We start from the raw sequence: 22,548 nt of genomic DNA on the forward strand, positions 1-22,548 counted from the left end.
GTGGAGGGAACAGTTGCTGAAATGTGGTGGATGGGGTGCCAATCACGCGACTGCTTTGGCCCAGATGGTGTCGAACTTCTTGAGTGGTGTTGAAGCTGCACTCATCCAGGCAAGTGAAGAGTATTCCATCACACTCCTAAGTTGTGCCTTGCAGATGGTGGACAAGGCCTTGGGGAGTCAGGAGGAGAATTAGATACAGCAGAATTCCCAGCATCTGACCAGCTCTTGTAGCCGATGTTTATGTTCCTTTAAACATTTTACAGGATGTGGGCATCTCTGGCTAAGCAAGCATTTATTGCCAATTCCTAATTGCCCTTAAGATGTGGTGAGCTACCTTCTTGAACCACTGAAGTGCCTGTAGTGTACACTCAAATAGCTGTGCCAGTGGGTTTCTGGTCAACGATAGATCACAATATGTTGATGGAAGAAAATTCAGCCAATGTGATGCCATTGAATGTCCTGGGGTTTGGTTAGATTCTCTTACAAAAGGTGGTTACTGCAGCAAGTTACATTCACCCCGCACATCAGCCCAAGTCTGAATGTTGCCCAGGTCTTATACTACATAAAGACACAGACTGCATCAGTATTCAAGGAGTCATGAATGATGTGCAATCATCAGCAAACACTCTCACTTCTGATCTTATGGTCACTGAAGAAGCTACTGAAAATATAGTTAGGCTGAAGACACTATTCTGCAGGACTCCAGCAGTGATGTCCTGGGACTGAGATGATTGATCTTCAACCACAGCCATCTTCCTTTGTGCCAGGTTATGACTCCAATCAGTGGAGAGTTTTACCCTGATTCCCACTGACCGATTTTGCGAGGGCTCCTTAATGCCACATGGTCAAATGCTGCCCTGTTGTCTAGGACAGTCACTCTAACTTCACCATGTGGTTGCAAAGTCATCTCAGGGTTAAATATAACATGATAAAATTGATTCAAAATGTTTAAAAGTGAAATCAGCAAAATGTAACATTTAGTCCTTTGGTAGTAGCGAACTGAGTATTGAAGAGAGACATGCTGTCAAAGCTTTTCATCTTGCACTCATCAGGACAGACAGAAAAAGTAAGGGAGTGTTGATTGGTTGGCAAATCAGCTCTGATTTGTGTAGACACCGCCATTTCAAATGCATTGGGGACCTTTGGCCCCCATGCTTTTGTTTATTTAAAAAGGTGCAATGTCTGCACAGTATCCTTTATTGATATGTTGGTGACACATATATTGGAATCTGCAGCTGCATGTAAGAATTTCATTAGACACATTAATACACTCCATCCTGCACTAAAATTGAAATGGAGCAGTCTAATGACTACTGGTTGAGAAATCCATTAATAGGTTCTCTATCAATTTCTAACACAAACCTTCTTTCACTGCTCAATATACACCTTGAGATTCCTCCACAAGCTGCAAGATTGGCCTCATCAGTAATCTCAAATAGGGCCTAAGCCATTTGCTAATTGTGTAAACTTAACATTGAAGTAGGATACATCAAAGCTTTCACGTTAGATAAAAGCTACCCAAATCAGATCATTGTTTGCCGAGTATCATGCACAGGAAACAAATGAGCCTAAGGCTGACACATTTAGATGTGAAGAATGCACAGTTTATTACCCTGGAAGGGTAAAGTATCTCAAAAATCTGAGCAACAGGTAAACCTTGCCTTTTAACACTGCTACAATACAGTGGTAAAACAGGTGGTGGTTTAAACCAACAGGATGCTGCCCTCAAGCCTAAAAGATGTTCTGTCTACCACACAAACGATAAAGTGATACATGAATTTTAGTGCTGGTGCAATGCCAGGTATGTTGGCTATACATTGCAATGACTGGCAGATTACGTCAAACAGCATGTCCCTTTGTCTGTTTGCAATATACAGAGCACAAAGCATACTTAACCACCTGTGCTTGCAAAACTCAGAACCTAAGGTTTAACATTAGATGCGATTCCACAATTGGACAGCATTTGCAGAGCAAGGGTGCCAAGAATTACACTAACAACCAATTTAAAGCCATCAGTCTGGCTCAAAATGTAGCTCCCTTGTACTTGCTGGAAGCTACATATATACATATACCTGGAGCTAGCCTTGAAGTGCAAGCAAAAGGAACAAGGCCAGTCATTGCACTATTTTGAATAATCAAAAGCATGGGGACAATCACTCCCTGGTGCATTCGCCATGGCAACATCTTGAGCTATCAAAGCTGACTTGCCAACCAATGAGAAGTCCTTTACACATATAGTATAAATTATTGCTCTCTTTGAAAGTCGCATTGCTGTCCTGATGAGTGCAAGATAAAAACCTTTGACTACAAGTCTTTTTTTCAGTAATGAAAAGTAATATCTTAAAGAAAAAGCAGAAATTAACCTAACAGGGTCGAGGAAACGGTGCCAGCACAAGGAAGAAAAGATAAGCCAATGGAAAGGGTGTTCCAATTAGAAATGTTGAAACTGGAGGTCGCGATGAGATTTGGAAGTTGAAGTATAACAGAATTACCAGTAATGAGAATAATTTGAGAGCAAGGAGGAACAGAACCAGCTCAAGGAGAAAAAAAAACTACACCCTTGAACCTGTAGAAATCTTGCATCTAGTAATTGGGATCTTGGCACACAGAATGATCTACTTTAAATCAAATCTCATCAACATTTGAGGGAGATGCTACTGAATCATTCGTCACAAATGAAGCAACACAAAAAAAAAAAATCAGCCAGATAATTTACAGCATCATTAAATGCAAGATAAGATTATATGCACAAATCTCTGGAGTATGGCTTGAATCCTATATATAGAACATAGAACATTACAGCGCAGTACAGGCCCTTCGGCCCTCGATGTTGCGCCGACCAGTGAAACCAATCTAAAGCCCATCTAACCTACACTATTCCAATATCATCCATATGTTTATCCAATAACCATTTGAATGCTCTTAATGTTGACGAGTCCACTACTGCTGCAGGCAGGGCATTTCACGCCCTTACTACTCTGAGTAAAGAACCTACCTCTGACATCTGTCCTATATCTATCACCCCTCAATTTAAAGCTATGTCCCCTCGTGTTAGCCATCACCATCCGAGGAAAAAGGCTCTCACTATCCACCCTATCTAATCATCTTGTATGCCTCTATTAAGTCACCTCTTAACCTTCTTCTCTCTAACAAAAACAACCTCAAGCCCCTCAGCCTTTCCTCATACGATTTTCCCACCATACCAGGCAACATCCTGGTAAATCTCCTCTGCACCCTTTCCAACACTTCCACATCCTTCCTATAATGCGGCGACCAGAACTGTACGCAATACTCCAAGTGCGGCCGCACCAGAGTTTTGTACAGTTGCAACATGACCTCCTGGCTCCGAAACTCAATCCCTCTGCCAATAAAAGCGAACACACCGTACGCCTTAACAACCCTATCAACCTGGATGCCAACTTTCAGGAATCTATGCACATGGACACCCAGATCCCTCTGTTCATCCACACTACCAAGTATCTTACCATTAGCCCAGTACTCTGTATTCCTGTTACTCCTTCCAAAGTGAATCACTTCGCACTTTTCCGCATTAAACTCCATTTGCCACCTCCCAGCCCAGCTCTGCAGCTTATCTATGTCCCTCTGTAACCTGCCACTTCCCTCCACACTGTCTACAACTCCACCGACTTTAGTGTCATCCGCAAATTTACTAACCCATCCTTCTATGCCCTCATCCAGGTCATTAATAAAAATGACAAACAGCAGTGGCCCTAAAACAGATCCTTGCGGTACACCACTAGTAACTGAACTCCAGGATGAATACTTCCCATCAACCACCACCCTCTGCTTTCTTCCAGCCAGCCAATTCCTGATCCAAACCACTATATCACCCTCAATCCCATGTGTCCGTATTTTCTGCAAAAGCTTACCATGGGGAACCTTATCAAACGCTTTGCTGAAATCCATATACACCACATCAACCGCTTTACCCTCATCCACCTCTTTGGTCACCTTCTCAAAGAACTCCATAAGGTTTGTGAGGCACGACCTACCCTTCACAAAACCATGCTGACTCTCCCTAATCAAATTATTCCTTTCCAGATGATTATAAATCCCATCTCTTATAATCCTTTCCAATACTTTGCCCACAACAGAAGTAAGGCTCACCGATCTCTATATATATTACAGTAGGAAGGGGTTAAAGATCATTTGATTATAAGCAATTGAAAATTACAAATGATATGAATCGATTTATTCTCTTCTGCAAACCTCCACTTAATAGCACATATTTGGTATATGGAGTTTGAAAGTTTGGTGCCGTGTCAGTCATGGATCAGTTGGCAGTGCTCTGTGTCACAAGGTTCCGGGTTCAGTCTGACTCCATGATTTCAGCATAAAAGTCACAACTGATATACCACTCCAGACACTCATCGACACTGGAATTCAAAAGCCTGACATCAATCTTGAAAAGTGACCTTTTTTTAAAAATAAAGATTATTAATTAGTGTCACACGTAGGCTTCCATTAACGCTGCAATGAAGTTACTGTGAAAGTACCCTAGTTGCCACACTCCAATGCCTGTTTGGGTACACTGAGGAAGAATTTATCATGGTCAATGCACCTAACCAGCAGAAGGGAGGGAAGCCAGCAATTGTTTGGGGGAAGCCAGCAATTGTTTGGGGGGGGGGGGGGCGCCGAGGCTGGGCTCAAGCATGCATGGGGGGCCAGCGATCGGGAGGCTGGTACCACACATCTCGGCGCTGACAGATCGGTGCATGCGCAGTAGCCTGTTCAGCGCTATCTTGCCAGCCTCTCCAACAGAAATAGGCCCCGTCCCCTGATTTTCAACATGATTCATGCTGGGGCACTCTGCAGTGCACAGAGCATTGGAGATTCTTCTCGAGACTGCCACTGAAGGATGTCCCGAGGCATGGTACATTGGGGAAACCATGCAGACACTACGACAACGGATGAATGAACACCGCTCGACAATCACCAGGCAAGACTGTTCTCTTCCTGTGGGGGAGCACTTCAGCAGTCACGGGCATTCAGCCTTGGATCTTCAGGTAAGCGTTCTCCAAGGCGGCCTTCACAACACACGACAGCGCAGAGTCACCGAGCAGAAACGGATAGCCAAGTTCCACACACATGAGGACGGCCTAAACCAGGATGTTGGATTTATGTCACATCATCAGTAACCCCCACAGCTTTCCCCCTGGTCTTGCAGAATCTCACTAGCTGTTCTGTCTGGAGACAATACACATCTCTTTAACCTGTGTTGAATGCTCCCTCCACCCACATTGTCTGTACCTTTAAGACCTGGCTGGCTGTAGAGATACGCATTCTAATTAGTATTCTGTAACTTGATTTCGGTGTCTGGCACTGTTTGAGAGCACATTTCCACTCCATCTGACGAAGGAGCAGTGCTCCGAAAGCTTATGGTATTTGCTACCAAATAAACCTGTTGGACTTTAACCTGATGTTGTGAGACTTCTTACTGAAGAAACCAGCATGATTTACTCCAGTTTTCGCAAGTGTTGAATTTGCGGGAATGTTTTTTGGAGAATCCCAGCCCAAATGTTGGAAAATGGGATTAGGATAGCTGCTTGATGGCTGGCACAGACACCATGGGCTGAAGGGCCTCTTTTTTTCTGCTGTAAAGTTCTATCACTCTATGACCACGACAGTACTCAGGAAGTGCCACACTATTTATTGGACGTGATGATAACTCAAGTTCCATCTTCCCTCTCAAATGGATGTAAAATGGCATTACTTCAAAGAAGACAAAGGGAGTTATGCCTGGTGTCCTGGCCAATATTCATCCCTCAGTCAAGATCACAAAACCAGATTATCCAGTCATTATCACATTGCTTTTTGTGGGAGCCTGTTGTATTTTCTACCTTACAACAGTGACTACACTTCAAAAATAATTAATTGGTTGGAAAGTACATCGAGGAGTCTGATGGGTGGCACGGTGGCAGTGGTTAGCACTGCTGCCTCAGCGCCAGGGATGTGGGTTTGATTCCCAGCTTGGGTCGCTGTCTGTGTGGAGTTTGCATGTTCTCCCCATGTCTGCATGGGTCTCCGGGTGCTCCGGTTTCCTCCCACGTTCTGAGAGACGTGCTGGTTAGGTGCATTGACCCGAACAGGCGCCGGACTGTGATGACAAGGGCAATTTCACAGTAACTTCATTGCAGTAAGCCTTACTGGTGACTAATAAATAAACTTTACTTTATCATCATAAAAAGCACTATATAAATGCAAGTCTTTCTTTTCCTGCTCATAAAAATGAAAAAGCGCAATTTAACCATGATACCTCTGTTAAAGTATATGCTTCCTCTGCAGTACATTCAGCTTTGTCTGTCGGATTACTTAGTGCAAAAATTATAGGATGTTCGTTAATGCTTCCCATAGCACTAATCACTTCTTTGGTGAACAGTCTGCCTGCACCTGCTACTCCTGTCAAAAACAAATTGAACAAAGTCAATCTGAAATCTTAAAAACATTAGGCCAATTCTTCAGCTACAAACTTGAACTCTTTATAAAAAAAAACAACTGTACTGCTATACATTTTGGTTTACATTACAAAATTTGCAGGGTTTTTTTGCACAGGAATTCTTATAATCCGGATTGATGTAAAAAGTAGCATTTCCTCCATTTCACAACCTTCGTTACAATTTAAATTACGATAAAGCCACAGTAAAATGGTTAAATGTTATGTTTGCCAGAATTTGGAGTTTGTTCTCAGACGAATGTTTAAAACTAGCCAGAAGCAAAATACAGAATGGGTTTGCAATAAATATTTAAAACTTTATTTTCATACTTTTAACAAAAACAAAATATTGATTAATTTGGATCCTACACAGTGTTGTACTATGTCCACTTTCCAATAGTATAATCGAGGAAACCTGCAATATTTAAAATGCAACTTTCTGATACTTATTCAAAGCTGGCAGAAAACAGCACATGGACACCAGACTACACCAGAGTCAGACGTAGATTAAGTAAGGAGTTGGGAATTTGGTTCAGGTGCAAATTTCTGATAAACTATTCTTAACTTCTAAATTTAGATTCAGAATTAAATTTTTAATTTCAAACATCATTAGCCGAATAGGCAAGTTAAACCGGGAGCTGTCCGAAGTGGTACTGACAATTTGCTGAAAGTAGTTACCCTCAAAGTTAATTACTATAGGATAGGGTTTCCCCAACCTTTCCAGTCACAGAACCCTTTTGACCTCCCAAGATTATTGATGGAACCCCTGAGAAACATCCTTATTAAATCACAAAAATGAGTATTAAATAATAGGAAAAAAAACACTGGTGGGAATTGCTTATAGGCCAGCAATATAAATCACAGTTTAAATTAGGAAATTAGAGATGTTTATAAATAGAGTAATCATGGGGCATTTCAATCTACATATAGAATGGTAAATCTAATTAGTATCAACGTTGTGGAGAATTAATTCTTGGAATGTATGCAAGATGGATTTCTAGAGTAGTATGTTATTTATTCTTTCATGGGATGTGGACGTCACTAGCCAGTGCCAACATTCGTTACCCAGTCAACTTTAAAGGGCTGAATGGCCTACTCTTGCTCCTATTTCTTATGTTCTTAAAACAAATTACAGGTTTTCAGAGGAAACTTCGTTAAAGAATATCTCCAACACCAGTAACTCCACTACGAGTGGAGTTTTCAAGACTGGGAGAAAATGAATGTTCTAACTTATAAGTTATTTAACGAAATAATAGGGTTCCACGGTACTGTTGGTTTCCATAGGAATTATGCATGCAATGTTAATTATTACTACTAATAATCACACATACTTCAGACATGTATGGTAAGTTACAAGTTACTGGATACATCACAAGGCGAATTACTGAGAATGTGCAAGAAAATACTGAGGAATAGAATGTTCAGAAAAATGGTTAAAAAGGGATGTGGCTTGTTAGCAACAAGAAAAATCAATGTTGATACTGTGAAAGCAGGCAAAGCTACAAAATGAAAAGCTGATTGGAATTCAAATGGAGTTACAGGAAATATAGACATGGACTTGGGAGGTTACAATGCTTTCAAGATCTTTGGAGAAGAAAGAAAGGGAAGAGAGATTGGTAGTTAATAACTGAATGATTTGTCCCAATTTAAAATATATTCATTTATACCTGCAGCAAAAATTTGGGACTGCTGTAGTTCACATTGCCCGAAAGCACTTACTGCTGTTCAACATTCAAATGGCATCTTACTGTGCTCAAAAATATTCCCCAATACACATATACTTCTATATGTAAAGTACAGCAAGATTCTTCTCCAAGCAGCATTTCAAATTAAACCAACAGAAGTAGCAAAAGAAGCCACAGCAGCCATAAACATCCTGCTGTAGCTTTTACCACTTACCAATAATAGCAGTGGGCTTTAATACATTAACTGCATCCAGAAGTGTCTTGACCTTCTGATCAGGTGCTGGGTGGGCATATGCTTTTTGGTAATCATCAACTGGCTCTGATCGATCCTGTATTCCGAAGCAGCATTGTTAGAAGTTAACTGGTAACATACAAACTCAGTTCATGCTCAGCTAAGTTGGCCAACATCTGAGATAGGGTTAAGCTTCTTCTAAATAAATACAAGCTATATGCTCTTCTATCCCCACTGGATTTGCCAAAAATGTACACCATCAACAACCCAGATTATGTCAAATTAATAAGTATTTATACTTTGAAGTTCATTGGTAATATTGGCAGTACATGAAATATTTTAAGCTATTCCAGAAAAACAAGATAACGGATCTTTAGCTTTTTGACAATGGGTTATAGCAACATTTCTACACTAAGCATCTATTATGTTGTATCAGCAATTCAGGCAACTCATGATCACACTGAAATTGTAAAAGAAAGTTACTTGTGCTATTCCAGACACAATAAAAACTGAAAGCCTTAATAGTAATGGCTTAAAACAACTAAACTACAACTATGTGAAAGTTTTATATTCGCATCAAGTCCACGAAAGTGACATTCATTCTGATTAGTTTCATTTTCTCTCAGAACTGAGGAATTTTTAGATACAACTCCCATCTTTCCTGATTAGAAATTTATTCCAACCCAACCTAGTCATTAGGAAGGAATTATTCTCAATACTTTCAACTCCTATTATTAACTTTACAATTAACTTTTCCAAGTCAAGGAAGTTAATGTTGACTCTCAAATTATATAGCACTGATTGCAGATAGTCTCAGAATTGAAATGCATGGTTTTGAGACATTACACTTTCTTTTTGGCTGCCGCTCAAGTTATATTTCCAGAAAAGTTTGTTAAACATCAAGTGTCCAGAGTGACATGGATCACCAGATTTGACTTGTAAACAATTTCTAAACAGGTTACCATCGCATTTTGTTTAATTTATTCATGGGACATGGGTGTCACTGGCTGGCCAGCATTTATTGCCCATCCCTAATTCCCCTGGGGCAGTTGAGAGCCAACCAATTGCTGTGAGTCTGAAGTCACATGTAGGCCAGGACAGATAAGGACATGACTGAACCAGATGGGTTTTCCAACAATTGACAATGGCTTCTAGGCCATCAGTCGATTAACTCCGGATACTTTTTACTGAATTCAAATTCCACCATCTGCCATGGCTGGATTTGAAACCAGGTCCCCAGAACATTCGCTGAGTTTCTGGATTAATAGTCCAGCAATAATACCACTAGGTCATCACCTAATAAAACATCAACTTACTTTTGGGGAAATATGGCGGTACATATAATTGGAATGCCAATGTAGTGGCTCTTGACTTTGTGAAAATGTCTCAGAGTTTGAAATTCAGACTTGCCAATAGGGTAAGGCATTCAGATGCATTAAATGCAGTTCTACACATGCATTCTATTCTTTGACCATCACAGCTTGAGTATCATAGCTGTGCAGCTCCAGTGATTGTCATTACAGACCAACTAAAATTGCTGCAACTGCATTGTTTAAATTCTGAAATAATTGCCCAGGTCTTGTTTCTGGGCACTCAAACTCCCTTCATAAGGCCATAAGATATAGGAGCAGAATTAGGCCATTCGACCCATCGAGTCTGTTCCACCGTTCGATCATGGCTGAGAAATTTCTCAAACTCATTCTCTCATCTTTTCCCCATAACCTTTGATCCCCCTTACCAATCAAGAACCTATCTATCTCCGTCCTAAATACACTCAATGAACTGGCTTCCAGTCTTTTGTGGAAATGAATCCCACAGATTCACCACCCTCTGGCTGAAGAAATTCCTCATCTCTGTTCGGCTGTGCCCTCTGATACTAGTCTCTCTTACTAATGGAAACATCTTCTCCACGTCTACTCTATTCAGGCCTTTCAACATTCTCTAAGTTTCAATGCGACCCCTCTCGTCCTTCTAAACTCCATCGAGTACAAACCCCAGAGTTCTCAAACACTCTTATGTCAAACTTTTCATTCCCAGGATCATCCTCATGAAACTCCTCTGGACCCTCTCCAAGGCCAGCACATCCTTCCTAAGATACGGGGCCCAAAATTGTTCGCAATATTCCAGATGTGGTCTGACCAGAGCCTTACAAAGCCTCAGCAGTCCATCCTGCTTTTGTATTCTAGTCCTCTTGAAATGAATGCTAATAATGCACTTGCCTTTCTAACTACCAAGTCAATCTGCAAGTTAACCTTCAGGGAATCCTGAACTAGGACTCCCAAGTCCCTTTGTGCTTCTGATTTCTGAATTCTCTCCCCATTTAGAAAATAGTTTACACCTCTATTCTTCCTACCAAAGTGCATAACCCCACACTTTCCTACTTTTTATTCCAACCCCCACTTCTTTGCCCACTCTTCTAACCTGTCCAAGTCCTTCTTCAGCCTCCCCGCCCCTACCTATCTTTATATCATCTGCAAACTTAGCCACAATGCCCTCAGTTCCTTCGTTGAGATAACTGATATATAAAGTGAAAAGTTGTGATCCCAACACTGACCCCTGTGGAACTCCACAAGTCACCAGCTGACATCCTGAAAAGGACCCTTTTATTCCCCACTCTCTGCCTTCTGCCAGTAACACCATAGGCTCTTATCTCACTCAGCAGCCTCCTCTGCAGCACCTTGTCAAAGGTCTTCTGAAATTCCAAGTAGATAACATCCACTCCTTTGTCTAACCTGCTCGTTACCTCCGCAAAGAATTCTAACAGATTTGTCAGACATGACCTCTCCTTGATGAAACCATGCTGACTTCACCCTCTTTTACCATGCACTTCCAAGTATTCTGAAATCTCAACCTTAATAATGGACTCTACAATCTTAGCAATGACCAAGGTCAGGCTAACTGGCCTGTAATTTCCCAACTTTTGCCTCCCTCCCTTCTTAAACAGGGGGTGTTGCATTTGTGATTTTCCAGTCCTCTGGGACCCTCCCCGACTCCAGTGACTCCTGAAAGATCACCACTAATGCCTCCACTATCTCTTCAGCTATCTCCTTCAGAACTCTTGGGTGTTTTCAGAGAATAAAGAGAACCGCCACACCTGTACATAAAACAGGTCGGAAGCCAGGTACCCAAAAGATGTTAGAAGGTAAGCAAGAGCCTATTGATTTACATACAAGTTGTTAAAAGTAAATACGTAAGCTCGCTTGCTCACCTGACAAAGCAAACCATGCTTGTCAAACATCCATATCTTGTTCTGTGCTTCCTCTTCAAGTAATCCAGCTTCTTTCATTGCCAGCACAATCAGATCAGCAATGCCCAGTGCTGCCTGCATAAAGAAATCAGTACTTGAAATTATTTGTAAAAACATGAAACAAATACAGAAGCTATCCATAACTTAGATTGGAGAAACTGGGCTGTTGTCCTTGAAGAGAAAATTGAGAGTGTTCCAATGATGTAGGGTCTGCACAGAATAGAAAGGGAGAAACTGTTCCTTTCGGCAGGAAGGCCGAGAACCAGAGGACACCAATTAATGCGACGAGGGGAAAACCTATTTTACACAGCAAGTGGTTAGGACCTAGAATTCACTGCCTGAAAGTGTGGAGGAGGCAGACTCAATTGTGGCTTTCAAAAGGGAATTGGATAATTACCTAATGAGAAAAGAATTACATGGCTACATGGAAAAGGCAGGGGAATGTGCTGGGTGGGATTATTTTATTGTATTATCTTTTTAACGTTGGTACGCCCTGTCAAAAGGACACTCAATCTGTCAAGAGCTGAGGTTACTGGCAGAACAAGCTCATGCAGAGCCCTTCCTGCCAATGTGACACTGAGACCCACAATTGGTTTTGTTTGACGGTGTCAAAAAATATGGCCGGAAAATCTGGCAATGTGGCCAATAGGCTACACCCCACTTTTCCCACCTGAGTTGACACACAGTCAAACAAATGAGAAAATTCTGCCCAAAAAATATGAAAAAAGGTTAATTAATTTTTGAAAATTTCAACAATAATTAAAAACGGAAAGCAGATGACACCATGCCTGTAAAAAGTCATTTTTCAGTGCTAGAGTAAGTTTTTTTGCAATAATTAAGATATCACACCTCCAAAAATGTACTTATACTGGATAGGCAAGCCCCAATTTTCACTCGGAAACGTGCATCTATTGTGCAAGTACAACTTCATTCCCTTCCATATAGCTTCAATGCCAAGTCAGCGAGATACTCATCTACTGCAGATTTGTGAGGAGCAGGACAACTTGAACAGCAACTTTCCAGATTGTTAAATTGTGCAGAGCAGCTACTGGAAGTTGCTGTCAATATACATTTCAAATGGTGAGCGGTGATAGCCTCACCATTATTTCTATTGATAAATCCAAGCTTCTATTGTGTACAGTACATTGAGTTCAGTAATGGAAACTTTCACACTTCAGATCATCAAGCTCATTAATTCAGACACAGCATTGCACAGAGTACCTGGTAATGAAAGTTCTGTCTAAAGAGAATCTTACAGCTGGTGGTAGAATCATAGAATCCCTACAGTGCAGAAGGAGAGCATTTGGCCCATCAGGTCTGCACCAACCACAATCCCACCCAGGCCCTATCCCCATAGCCCCATGTATTTACCCTAGCTAGTCCCCCTGACATTACATAGAATTTTATAGCACAGAAACAGGTTATTTGGTCCAAAAGGTGTTGTCGGTATTTATATGCCACAAGTTTCCTTCACCATAAAATTTATCAACTTACACTTTTTTGATCACATATATAGGGCAGTAGGCAGTCTGTGCTCCAATTTACAAAAAATTGATTGGATTTTAAAATGCGGCATGGTAGATTGCAAACACCTTCAGGAACCACATTTTCTCCCACATAAATTACTGGACAAATTTAAAGAGTACCTAGCAGCAGGAATTGCCATGCAGATAGAATGCCCCGCAAGAACCAGGTAACTTCCACCCTGCCAGCTATATAAATAACTTACCAAATAGCATGAGACACCAAGCAAAAGAGAGAGGGGAGCAGAAATTGGAAGCAAAATTGATGATTTTTTTTCCAGTTCCAGGCAAGAGCAGGAAGCAGCACCGATACATGAATCGATATACTGAACAATATTAATAGGAAAAATGCTGGAGTTTATAATAAAGGATGTGATTACAGGATACTTAGAAAATATCAATCGGATTTATGAAAGAGAAATCATGTTCAACAAACCCTACTGGAGGTTTTTGAAGTCATAATTAGTAGAATAAATAGATAAGGATGAACCTGTGAATATGGTATATTCAGATTTTCAGAAAGCTTTAGATAAAGTCCTATGTAAGAGGTTCGTGGCAAAATTAAAACACATGGCATTAGGAGTAACATAGTGGTATGGATTGCTTATGAGACAGGAACCAGAGAGTAGGAATTAATGGGTCTTTTTCGAAGTGGCAGGCGGTGACCAGTGGGATGGGAACCAATTGTAATATTTCCAAGTTTGCTGATGACATGAAACTTGGTGGGAACGCGTGTGGTGAGGAGGATTTTAAGAGGCTTCAAGTTGATTTAGATAAGTTGAATGAGTGAAAAAGTACATGGCAGATGTTGTATAAAATGGATAAACATGAAATTATTCACTTTGGATGGAGAAATGCTGACATACAAAAGAGACCTGGGTGTCCTAGTACACCAGTCACTGGAAGCACACATGGAGGTACAGCAAGCAGTTTAAAGTTTATTTGTGTCACAAGTAGACTTACTGCAATGAACTTGCTGTGAAAATCCCCTAGTCGCCACACTCCCTCAATGTATCCTAACAGGTGTTGGAGAATTAAGCATGGCCAATGCACCTAACCAGCACATCTTTCAGACAGAGGAAACTGGAGCACCCACGCAGACACTGGGAGATCGTGCAGACTCCTCGCAGACAATGACCCAAGTCGGGAATCAAACCCGGGTCCCTGGCGCTGTGAGGCAGCAGTGCTAACTGCTGTGCCACCCCATTAGAAAGGCAGTTAGAAAGGCATATGATATTTTGGCTGAGGACCCGAGTACAGGAGCAAGGATGTCTTACTGCAGCTGTATAGAGATTTGGTGAGACCACACTTGGAGTATAGAATGCAGTTTTGATTTCCTTATCTAAGGCGGCAAATACTTTTCATAGAGGGAGTGCAGCAAAGATTCACCAGACTGAATCCTGAGATGGCAGGATTATCTTACGTGGAGAGATTGAGTCTACTAGATCTCTCTATTCACTGTAATTTAGAAGAACAAGAGGAGATCTAAATGTATAAAATTCAGACAGACTGGATGCAGAGATATTGCTTTGTCTGGCTGAGGGATCGAGAACCGAGTCACATTTTCAGGAACCACTGGAAAATCTCAGCAGGTCTGGCAGCATCTGTAAGGAGAGGAAAAAAAGAGCTGATGTTGCATCCAGACGGCTCTGTCAAAGCTTTGGTTTCAGATTCCAGCATCCACAGTAATTTGCTTTTATCACAGAGTCAGGATATGGGTAGGGCATTTAGAGGGAGGGGAGAAACCTCTTCACTCAAAGGGTGATGAGCCTGTAGAAATCTCTGCCACAAAGTCTATGGAGGCCAAGTCACTGAATATATTTGAGGAAAAACTAGGTTTCTAGACTAAAGATATCAAGGGATATGATGTTGAGACAGGGTCAGCCATGATCATACTGAATGACAAAGCAGACTTGAAGGGCTGAATGGTTTACTTCTGCACCTATTTTCCATGGTTCTGTTTCTAAAAGAGTTGTGGAAGGGAGTCTGAGTAGGAATAAGGAATCTTCCAGATACTTGACAAAAAGACCTGCATAACGAGAATGCAGCTGCCCTTATCCTCACCATTCATTGGGAGGATGTAAAACAAGCTAAATGAGAAACTGTTCCATGAGAGAACAAATTCAGCCAGTGGTGAAGGGTAGTGAAGGATGGCGATGGTTCAATCCTCCATTCAAGGAAAGAGGGGAGGGCCTCCAATCGTCCTAGTGGGGGATGGAGGTGTAGAGGAATTGGATGCCCATGGTAATGTAGAGGCGTTTAGAGCCAAGAAACTGGAAATTGGTGAAATGACGTATGGTATCAGAAGAATCAAGAATATAGGTGGGAAGAATCTGAACAAGGGGAGAAAAAGTATCAAGATAGGATGAAAGAAGTTCAGTGGGGCAGTAGCAGGTTAAAGCATGGGTCTACAGGACAGTCCTGTTTGTTGATTTTCAGAAGGCGTTAGAAGCAGGATGTGCAGGGTTGGGGGGCTATGAAGTTGGAAGCAGTGGAGTAAAGATCTCTGGAGGAGACAAGGTCAGTGACAGTCTGAAAACAATGACGTTCAATGGTGGGGTCATGGTCCAGAGGGAGATAGGAAGAAGTGACAGAGTTGGCACTCAAGACTCTGCAACGTAAAGGTCAGCACATCAGACACCAACAGCACCACCTTTGTCAGCAGGTTTTATAACAAAGTCAGGGTTAGATCAGAGAGGACAGAGTGCAGCAAGTTCAGAGGAAGGCAGGTTAGAGAGCGTGAGGGAAGCAGAGAAATTAAGGTGGTCGATGTCACGTTGACAGTTCTCAATGAAAAGATCAAGAGCAGGTAAGAGGCCAGAGGAGGAAGAATACTGGAGGCAGGTGAAAGGGTCCATTGAATGTGGGGAGGGCTCCTGCTCAAATAAGTGAGCAGACAATGAAGGCAACCAAAGGAGAGTTCAATATCACACAGAGCTCAAAATTTATTAGAAAGCAAAAGATGAGTATTGCTTTTGTCTGCATACACTTACACCATTAAGTGTGTGTAGACAGTCAAGTCTACATTGTAGCACTGACGGACTTTCAAGATTGCCACTACCAGGCAGTTCGTCAGATTGCTCAAAAGGGGAATATCATCTTCTTTGAAGCAGGAGACAACAGACCAGTCACTTCTGGGCAAGTGAGAAAACACTCGGAATGATCCGGTACACTCAGAAGTGATGGACATGGTTTTACAAGGAAAGACATCAGAACTAGTACCTGACCCAAAACCCTACTACTCCAGGAGATTGGAGCTGTCAGTACATTCAGAATGCCTTCTACGGGGGCTCAGGCTGATTTGTTCTGCCACCATTGAGCAAACAGGTATTAGAGCAGCTACATTAGGGTAATTGTAGAGTTGTATGCACGAAGGAAATAGCAATAAATTATTCTGGTGGCTGGGACTGGATACAAAAACCTAAGAGAAAGCTAGAACATGTTCTTCCTGTGTGAAGGTAAGAAACCTGCCATTCTTAGTACTGCTGCATCCATGGGAATGGTCTGAAGAGACATGGCAATGAGTGAATGTAGATTATGGCGACAAGCAGACCAGCTGTTGGCTGAAAGAACAGATCTGTTGGAATCGGAACCTGTTCAAAATTCAGGTTTAGACTTACAAGATCCTGACTTGAACCTTCCTTCAACCCCGACACAACCAGACACCACTGAGGAAGTCACCTCCTCACTTTCTGTTCAGACGCAGAGACAACTTCTAATTCTTACATCAATGCCAGTTAAACCATCAATAACACCAGTGGAAAGATGAAAATCCCAGATGTTCCCAGTGTGAAAAGACAACGCCAGAGGCTTGTCGTCAGCCGTTTTGAGAGAGACAACCTCTAGTTCATCTGACTTTATTAATAGTGATGCGCGTCAATAAGCACATGGAATCAAGGCTTTGGTATTGAAGGCTTTAATAAAGTAACAAGGGAACTACTAACACGAATACAGCAGTTCAGACTGAAGGGGTCCTGCCGGAGCAGGGGGTCTTATACCCTGCCACCGGAGGCGGGACCCCACTGGAATGTGCCACGATAACTCTCATAACAGGTAAACACCCTAACCCAACAACATAGTACAACCCCCACAGTAATAACACCCTAGCCCAACAGTAACATGGTAACAAACCCCAGTGGTGAACCAACGATGGTTCACCACATTCACCCCTCCTTTAAGAACAAAAGGTGGCGGGGTGGACGAAAAACAGACAATAACAGAAAAGTCACAGGATTCACAAGTCCAGACGGTCTGGAGGACCGCACCGATGCTGCGATCTCCTCAACACCGGTTGCGAAACCGGAGCAGGTGCCGATCTCTTCAACACCGGTTGCGAAAACGGAGCAGGGGCTTGTGGTGGCGCTCTTAAAGTAACGTCTGGCTGTCCCCTCAAGGACTCCCGGGCCGGCCGGCCCTGGTGAGGCGATGGTGCAGGGGATCCTGGAACGTTTGGTGGTAGTGGTGGTGGTGATGATGATGGTGGCGCCGATCTCCGAGTCTCAGGCAAGCTGTACATGGGAGTAAAAGTGTTATGCACTGGTCCCGGTGCTGACCGTGCCACGTCTGGGGAAGTAATGAGGAGTAGTGGATTTGTGACTGGGGGAATAGGAGCGACAGGGGTTGCTACGTCCCCTGCGGGCGCCAGGTCTCTAATGGAGACAGTGTCCTCTCGCCCGTCAGGATATGCCACATAGGCATACTGAGGGTTGGCGTGGAGGAGTTGGACCGGTTCGACCAAGGGGTCGGACTTGCGAGCCCTCACATGGCGCCGCAGAAGGACGGGTCCTGGGTACGTCAACCAGGCTGGCAATGAGGTCCCCGAGGACGACTTCCGAGGGAATGAGAACATCCTCTCGTGGGGAGTAGCATTGGTTGCCGTACACAGGAGGGAGCGGATAGCATGGAGCGCATTTGGAAGGACCTCCTGCCAACGGGAGACTGGAAGGCCCCTGGATTTCAGTGCCAGTAGGACAGCCTTCCAGACTGTAGCATTCTCCCTTTCCACCTGTCCGTTACCCCTAGGGTTGTAGCTCGTGGTTCTACGAGAGGCAATCCCGAATGAGAGCAGGAATTGCCTCAAGTCGTTGCTCATGAACGACGAGCCCCTGTCGCTAGGAATATAGCAGGGGTACCCGAACAGGGTAAAAAGTTCACTGAAAACCTTGATGACGGTGGCAGTTGACGTGTCCGCACAGGGGAAAACAAACGGAAACCGGGAATACTCGTCTATTATATTGAGAAAATAGACATTCCGGTCCGTTGAGGGAAGGGGGCCCTTAAAATCCACACTCAGCCTCTCAAAAGGGCGAGTGGCCTTGACCAATTGTGCCCGGTCTGGTCGATAAAAGTGCGGTTTGCATTCTGCGCAAATCCGACAGCTTCTAGTTACTGACCTGACATCCTCCACCGAGTAGGGCAGGTTGCGGGCTTTGATGAAGTGGTAGAGTCTGGTGACTCCAGGATGACACAGATCATTGTGGAGAGCCTTCAAGCGGTCCTCCTGCATGATGGCGCATGTTCCGCGCGAGAGGGCATCCGAGGGCTCATTGAGCTTCCCTGGACGATACATAATATCGTAATTATAGGTGGAGAGCTCAATTCTCCACCGCAAGATCTTATCGTTCTTGATCTTGCCCCTCTGCGTGTTACTGAACATAAACGCCACGGATCGTTGATCCGTGATCAGGGTAAACCGCTTACCTGCCAGGTAATGGCGCCAGTGTCTGACTACCTCCACAATGGCCTGAGCCTCCTTTTCCACCGCTGAGTGCCAAATTTCTGGGCCTTGAAGGGTGCGGGAAAAAAACGCGACGGGCCTGCCTGCCTGGTTTAGTGTGGCGGCTAGGGCGAAGTCAGATGCATCACTCTCCACCTGGAAAGGGATGGATTCATCCACCGCGTGCATCGTGGCTTTCGAGATGTCGCTCTTCAAAACCTTGAAGGCCAATTGGGCCTCCGGCGTAAGTGGGAAGGTCGTGGACTTAATGAGCGGACGAGCTTTGTCCGCGTAGTTGGGGACCCACTGTGCATAATATGAAAAGAACCCGAGGCATCTCCTCAGTGCCTTCGTGCTAGCGGGCAAGGGAAGTTCAGTGAGTGGGCGCATACGGTCTGGATCAGGGCCAATGACCCCGTTTTCCACCACGTATCCGAGGATGGCTAACCTACGCGTACGGAATACGCACTTCTCCCTGTTATAGGTCAGATTCAGGCGAGATGCAGTGCGCAGAAAGTGTTGGAGATTCGTGTCGTGGTCCTGCTGGTCATGGCCGCAGATGGTGACGTTATCCAGGTACGGGAAGGTAGCCCGCAACCCGTTCTGGTCCACCGTTCGGTCCATAGCACGCTGGAAGACCGAGACCCCATTGGTGACACCAAATGGAACCCTGAGGAATTGGTATAGACGACCATCCGCCTCAAAAGCCGTATATTGTCGGTCCTCTGGGCGGATGGGGAGTTGATGGTAGGCGGACTTAAGGTCTATGGTAGAAAACACTCGGTACTGCGCAATCTGATTGACCATATCAGAAATGCGCAGGAGAGGATACGCATCCAGCTGCGTGTATCTATTAATGGTCTGACTATAGTCGATGACCATCCGAGGTTTGTTCCCGCTTTTGACTACCACGACCTGCGCTCTCCACGGACTAGCACTGGCCTGTATGATCCCTTCCTTGAGGAGCCGCTGAACCTCAGATCTAATAAAGATCCGGTCCTCAGCGCTGTAACGCCTACTTTTAGTAGCGATGGGCTTGCAGCCAGGTACCAGATTTTTAAAAAGGGATGGTGTCGTGATCTTCAGGGTGGATAAATTGCACGCGGGGCGCTTTGGGCAATTTGGAGGCTGCGGCTGATTCCCTACTGCCAGTGAAGGGAGTGGCCCACCGTACTGTAGGATCACACTCTTCATGTGGACCATAAAGTTTAGTCCGAGGAGAATTGGCGCGCAAAGGTGAGGTAGCACAAGGAGCCTGTATTGCTCGTAAACTGTGCCCTGTACCTCAAGAGTTACCATACATCGTCCTTGGATCGGTACAGACCGGGACTGTGATGCCATGGAAATTGTCTGTTTGGCAGGGAGAACCCGGAGTCCACACCTTTTAGCAGTTTCAGGGTGTATGAAACTTTCGGTGCTCCCACTGTCAAACAGACAATTCACAGTTCTGCCACTAACCTTTACCTCCATCATAGAATGTTCCAGTCTGTAATGCCTGGTCTGATCCAGAGAGATCGACGCCACCGTTGGCCCCTGGGCGTCACTGCATGCTGCCGATGTGGATGCTGAGGACCCCTGCTGGTCGCTCCTAGTCGTCATGGACCATGATGGCCGCCCCCATGAATCGCACGTGGGCGAGGGCGCCAAGCGCAGCGACTCCTGGTGGTCTTCCTCCTCCTCTGTCTGCCACGATGGCGCCGTCCTGAGATCGCACGTGGTCGGACCTCGTGGGTACTGCGACGCCGAAAGAGATGGTCTCCGTTCTGGAGGGTTACAAGCTGCACTGCCGTTTTTAGGTTTGGACCTGCAGACTTTGCCGTAGTGGCCTTTTTTACCGCACTGGCTGCAGATTGCCGTTCTTGCCGGACACTGTTGCCGTGGATGCTTGGCCCCACCGCAAAAATAGCATCGCTGGCCACCTGGAGCTGCCGCCGTCGTCGAATCGATCTGGGAGCGCGGGTTCGCGGGGCGAGGAGGGAGCAGAGCTTGCTCCAACCACGTTGACTGCACGTGGTCCTCGGGGTACAGCGCCAAGCTCTTCGACGCCGCCTCCAACCTCACGGCCATCCCCATTGCCTGGGTCAAGTTGAGTTTCCCCTTTTCTAGCAATTTAAGCCTGATGTACGAGGACCCTACCCCTGCTACGAACGCGTCTCGGGCGAGGTCGTACATATACTGCTCGGCGGAGACGTCCTTACAGTCGCAACCCCTGGCAAGCTGCAGGAGCTCATTGGCATAATCCTCTATGGTTTCGCCCGACTGCCGACGTCGTGTAGCGAGGAGGTAACGAGCATGTATCTCGTTGGGTGGCATAATGTACCTATTCTTTTGGAGCTCGACGGCACCCTGGTAAGTGGGAGCTGCACGAATGGCTAGGTAAATCGTGTCGCTTACCCTCGCGTGGAGGACCTGGAGTCTATCACTGTCCGTAGTGATAGCTACCGAGGCTGCCAGGTAGTCCTCAAAGCACTTCCACCAATGGTCGAATGTGTTAGCTGCACCGACCGCACGTGGGTCCAGTGTCAGACGATCCGGTTTTAGGATCTGTTCCATACTCTCTGTTTTTTTTTCTTCTTGTTGCACAGTTGTGAGTTTTCTGTTTACTTTATTAAATTGATGCGCGTCAATAAGCACATGGAATCAAGGCTTTGGTATTGAAGGCTTTAATAAAGTAACAAGGGAACTACTAACACGAATACACCAGTTCAGACTGAAGGGGTCCTGCCGGAGCAGGGGGTCTTATACCCTGCCACCGGAGGCGGGACCCCACTGGAATGTGCCACGATAACTCTCATAACAGGTAAACACCCTAACCCAACAACATAGTACAACCCCCACAGTAATAACACCCTAGCCCAACAGTAACATGGTAACAAACCCCAGTGGTGAACCAACGATGGTTCACCACAAATAGTGACTGACCTCATTGACTATTGATCATGTTGAACTTGTTGGGGTCACTTAATTTAAGGGGGGGGAAATGTTATGTATTTGTATTTATCTCTATTGGCTCTTTGAAGCTCTGCTGTATTAATGCACGCATAGGAAGTGATGTAATGCATAGGAAGTGATGTAATAAGATCTAGCACAGGAAACAGAGAAAAGTAGCCATGGAAGAGATCACACACTTAATATTGCTCCGCTCATTTTTAACCAAAAGTGTTTCTAAGCATCATGTCTTCAAATACACAATAGAAAGATCAGAGGGTGTAGTGAATACACGGCAAGAGCTGGGATTAGAAAAAGTCTGGGGTCAGAAGGAGCAGTGCTCCGAAAGCTAATGGTATTTGCTACCAAATAAACCTGTTGGACTTTAACCTGGTGTTGTTAAAACTGTTACTGTGTTTACCCCAGTCCAACGCCGGCATCTCCACGTCAGAGGATAGATCCAGAGAGGCATTGGTAATAAGAAATTGTTTAGAGCCTGCATTCCTCCACACCCGAAAAGAGAAAAAGTTGAGAAACGAGAAAAGGCTGAGCACATCCTACTTACATTTCAAATCTCCAGTGTCCATAGAATTCCAAAGTCTAACAACCCACTTAAGACAGATGAAGAGGAATTTTGGAGAAGAAATTCCTCCTCACCTGTCTCAAGTGGGAGGCCACTTATTTTGAAACCATGCTCCTTAGTTTTAGATTCCCCAAGAGGAAACATCATCCGAGCATCTGCTCCGAAAAACCCCTTCAGAAT

General features: G+C 44.3%; 1 protein-coding gene across 1 annotated transcript in view; it reads right to left on the reverse strand.

The window, feature by feature from the left end:
* Positions 1-22,548, reverse strand: part of me2 (malic enzyme 2, NAD(+)-dependent, mitochondrial) — a 103,354-nt gene that overhangs the window by 14,984 nt on the left and 65,822 nt on the right. The window contains exons 11-13 of the mRNA XM_078222343.1: positions 11,580-11,693; positions 8,354-8,468; positions 6,278-6,420 (exon numbers count right to left, since the gene is read on the reverse strand). Of these exons, the coding sequence (XP_078078469.1) occupies positions 6,278-6,420; positions 8,354-8,468; positions 11,580-11,693 (372 nt within the window). The remainder of the gene's footprint in view (positions 1-6,277; positions 6,421-8,353; positions 8,469-11,579; positions 11,694-22,548) is intronic.

This window comes from Mustelus asterias, chromosome 1 (assembly GCF_964213995.1).
Source record: "Mustelus asterias chromosome 1, sMusAst1.hap1.1, whole genome shotgun sequence".
NCBI classification, from domain to species: domain Eukaryota; kingdom Metazoa; phylum Chordata; class Chondrichthyes; order Carcharhiniformes; family Triakidae; genus Mustelus; species Mustelus asterias.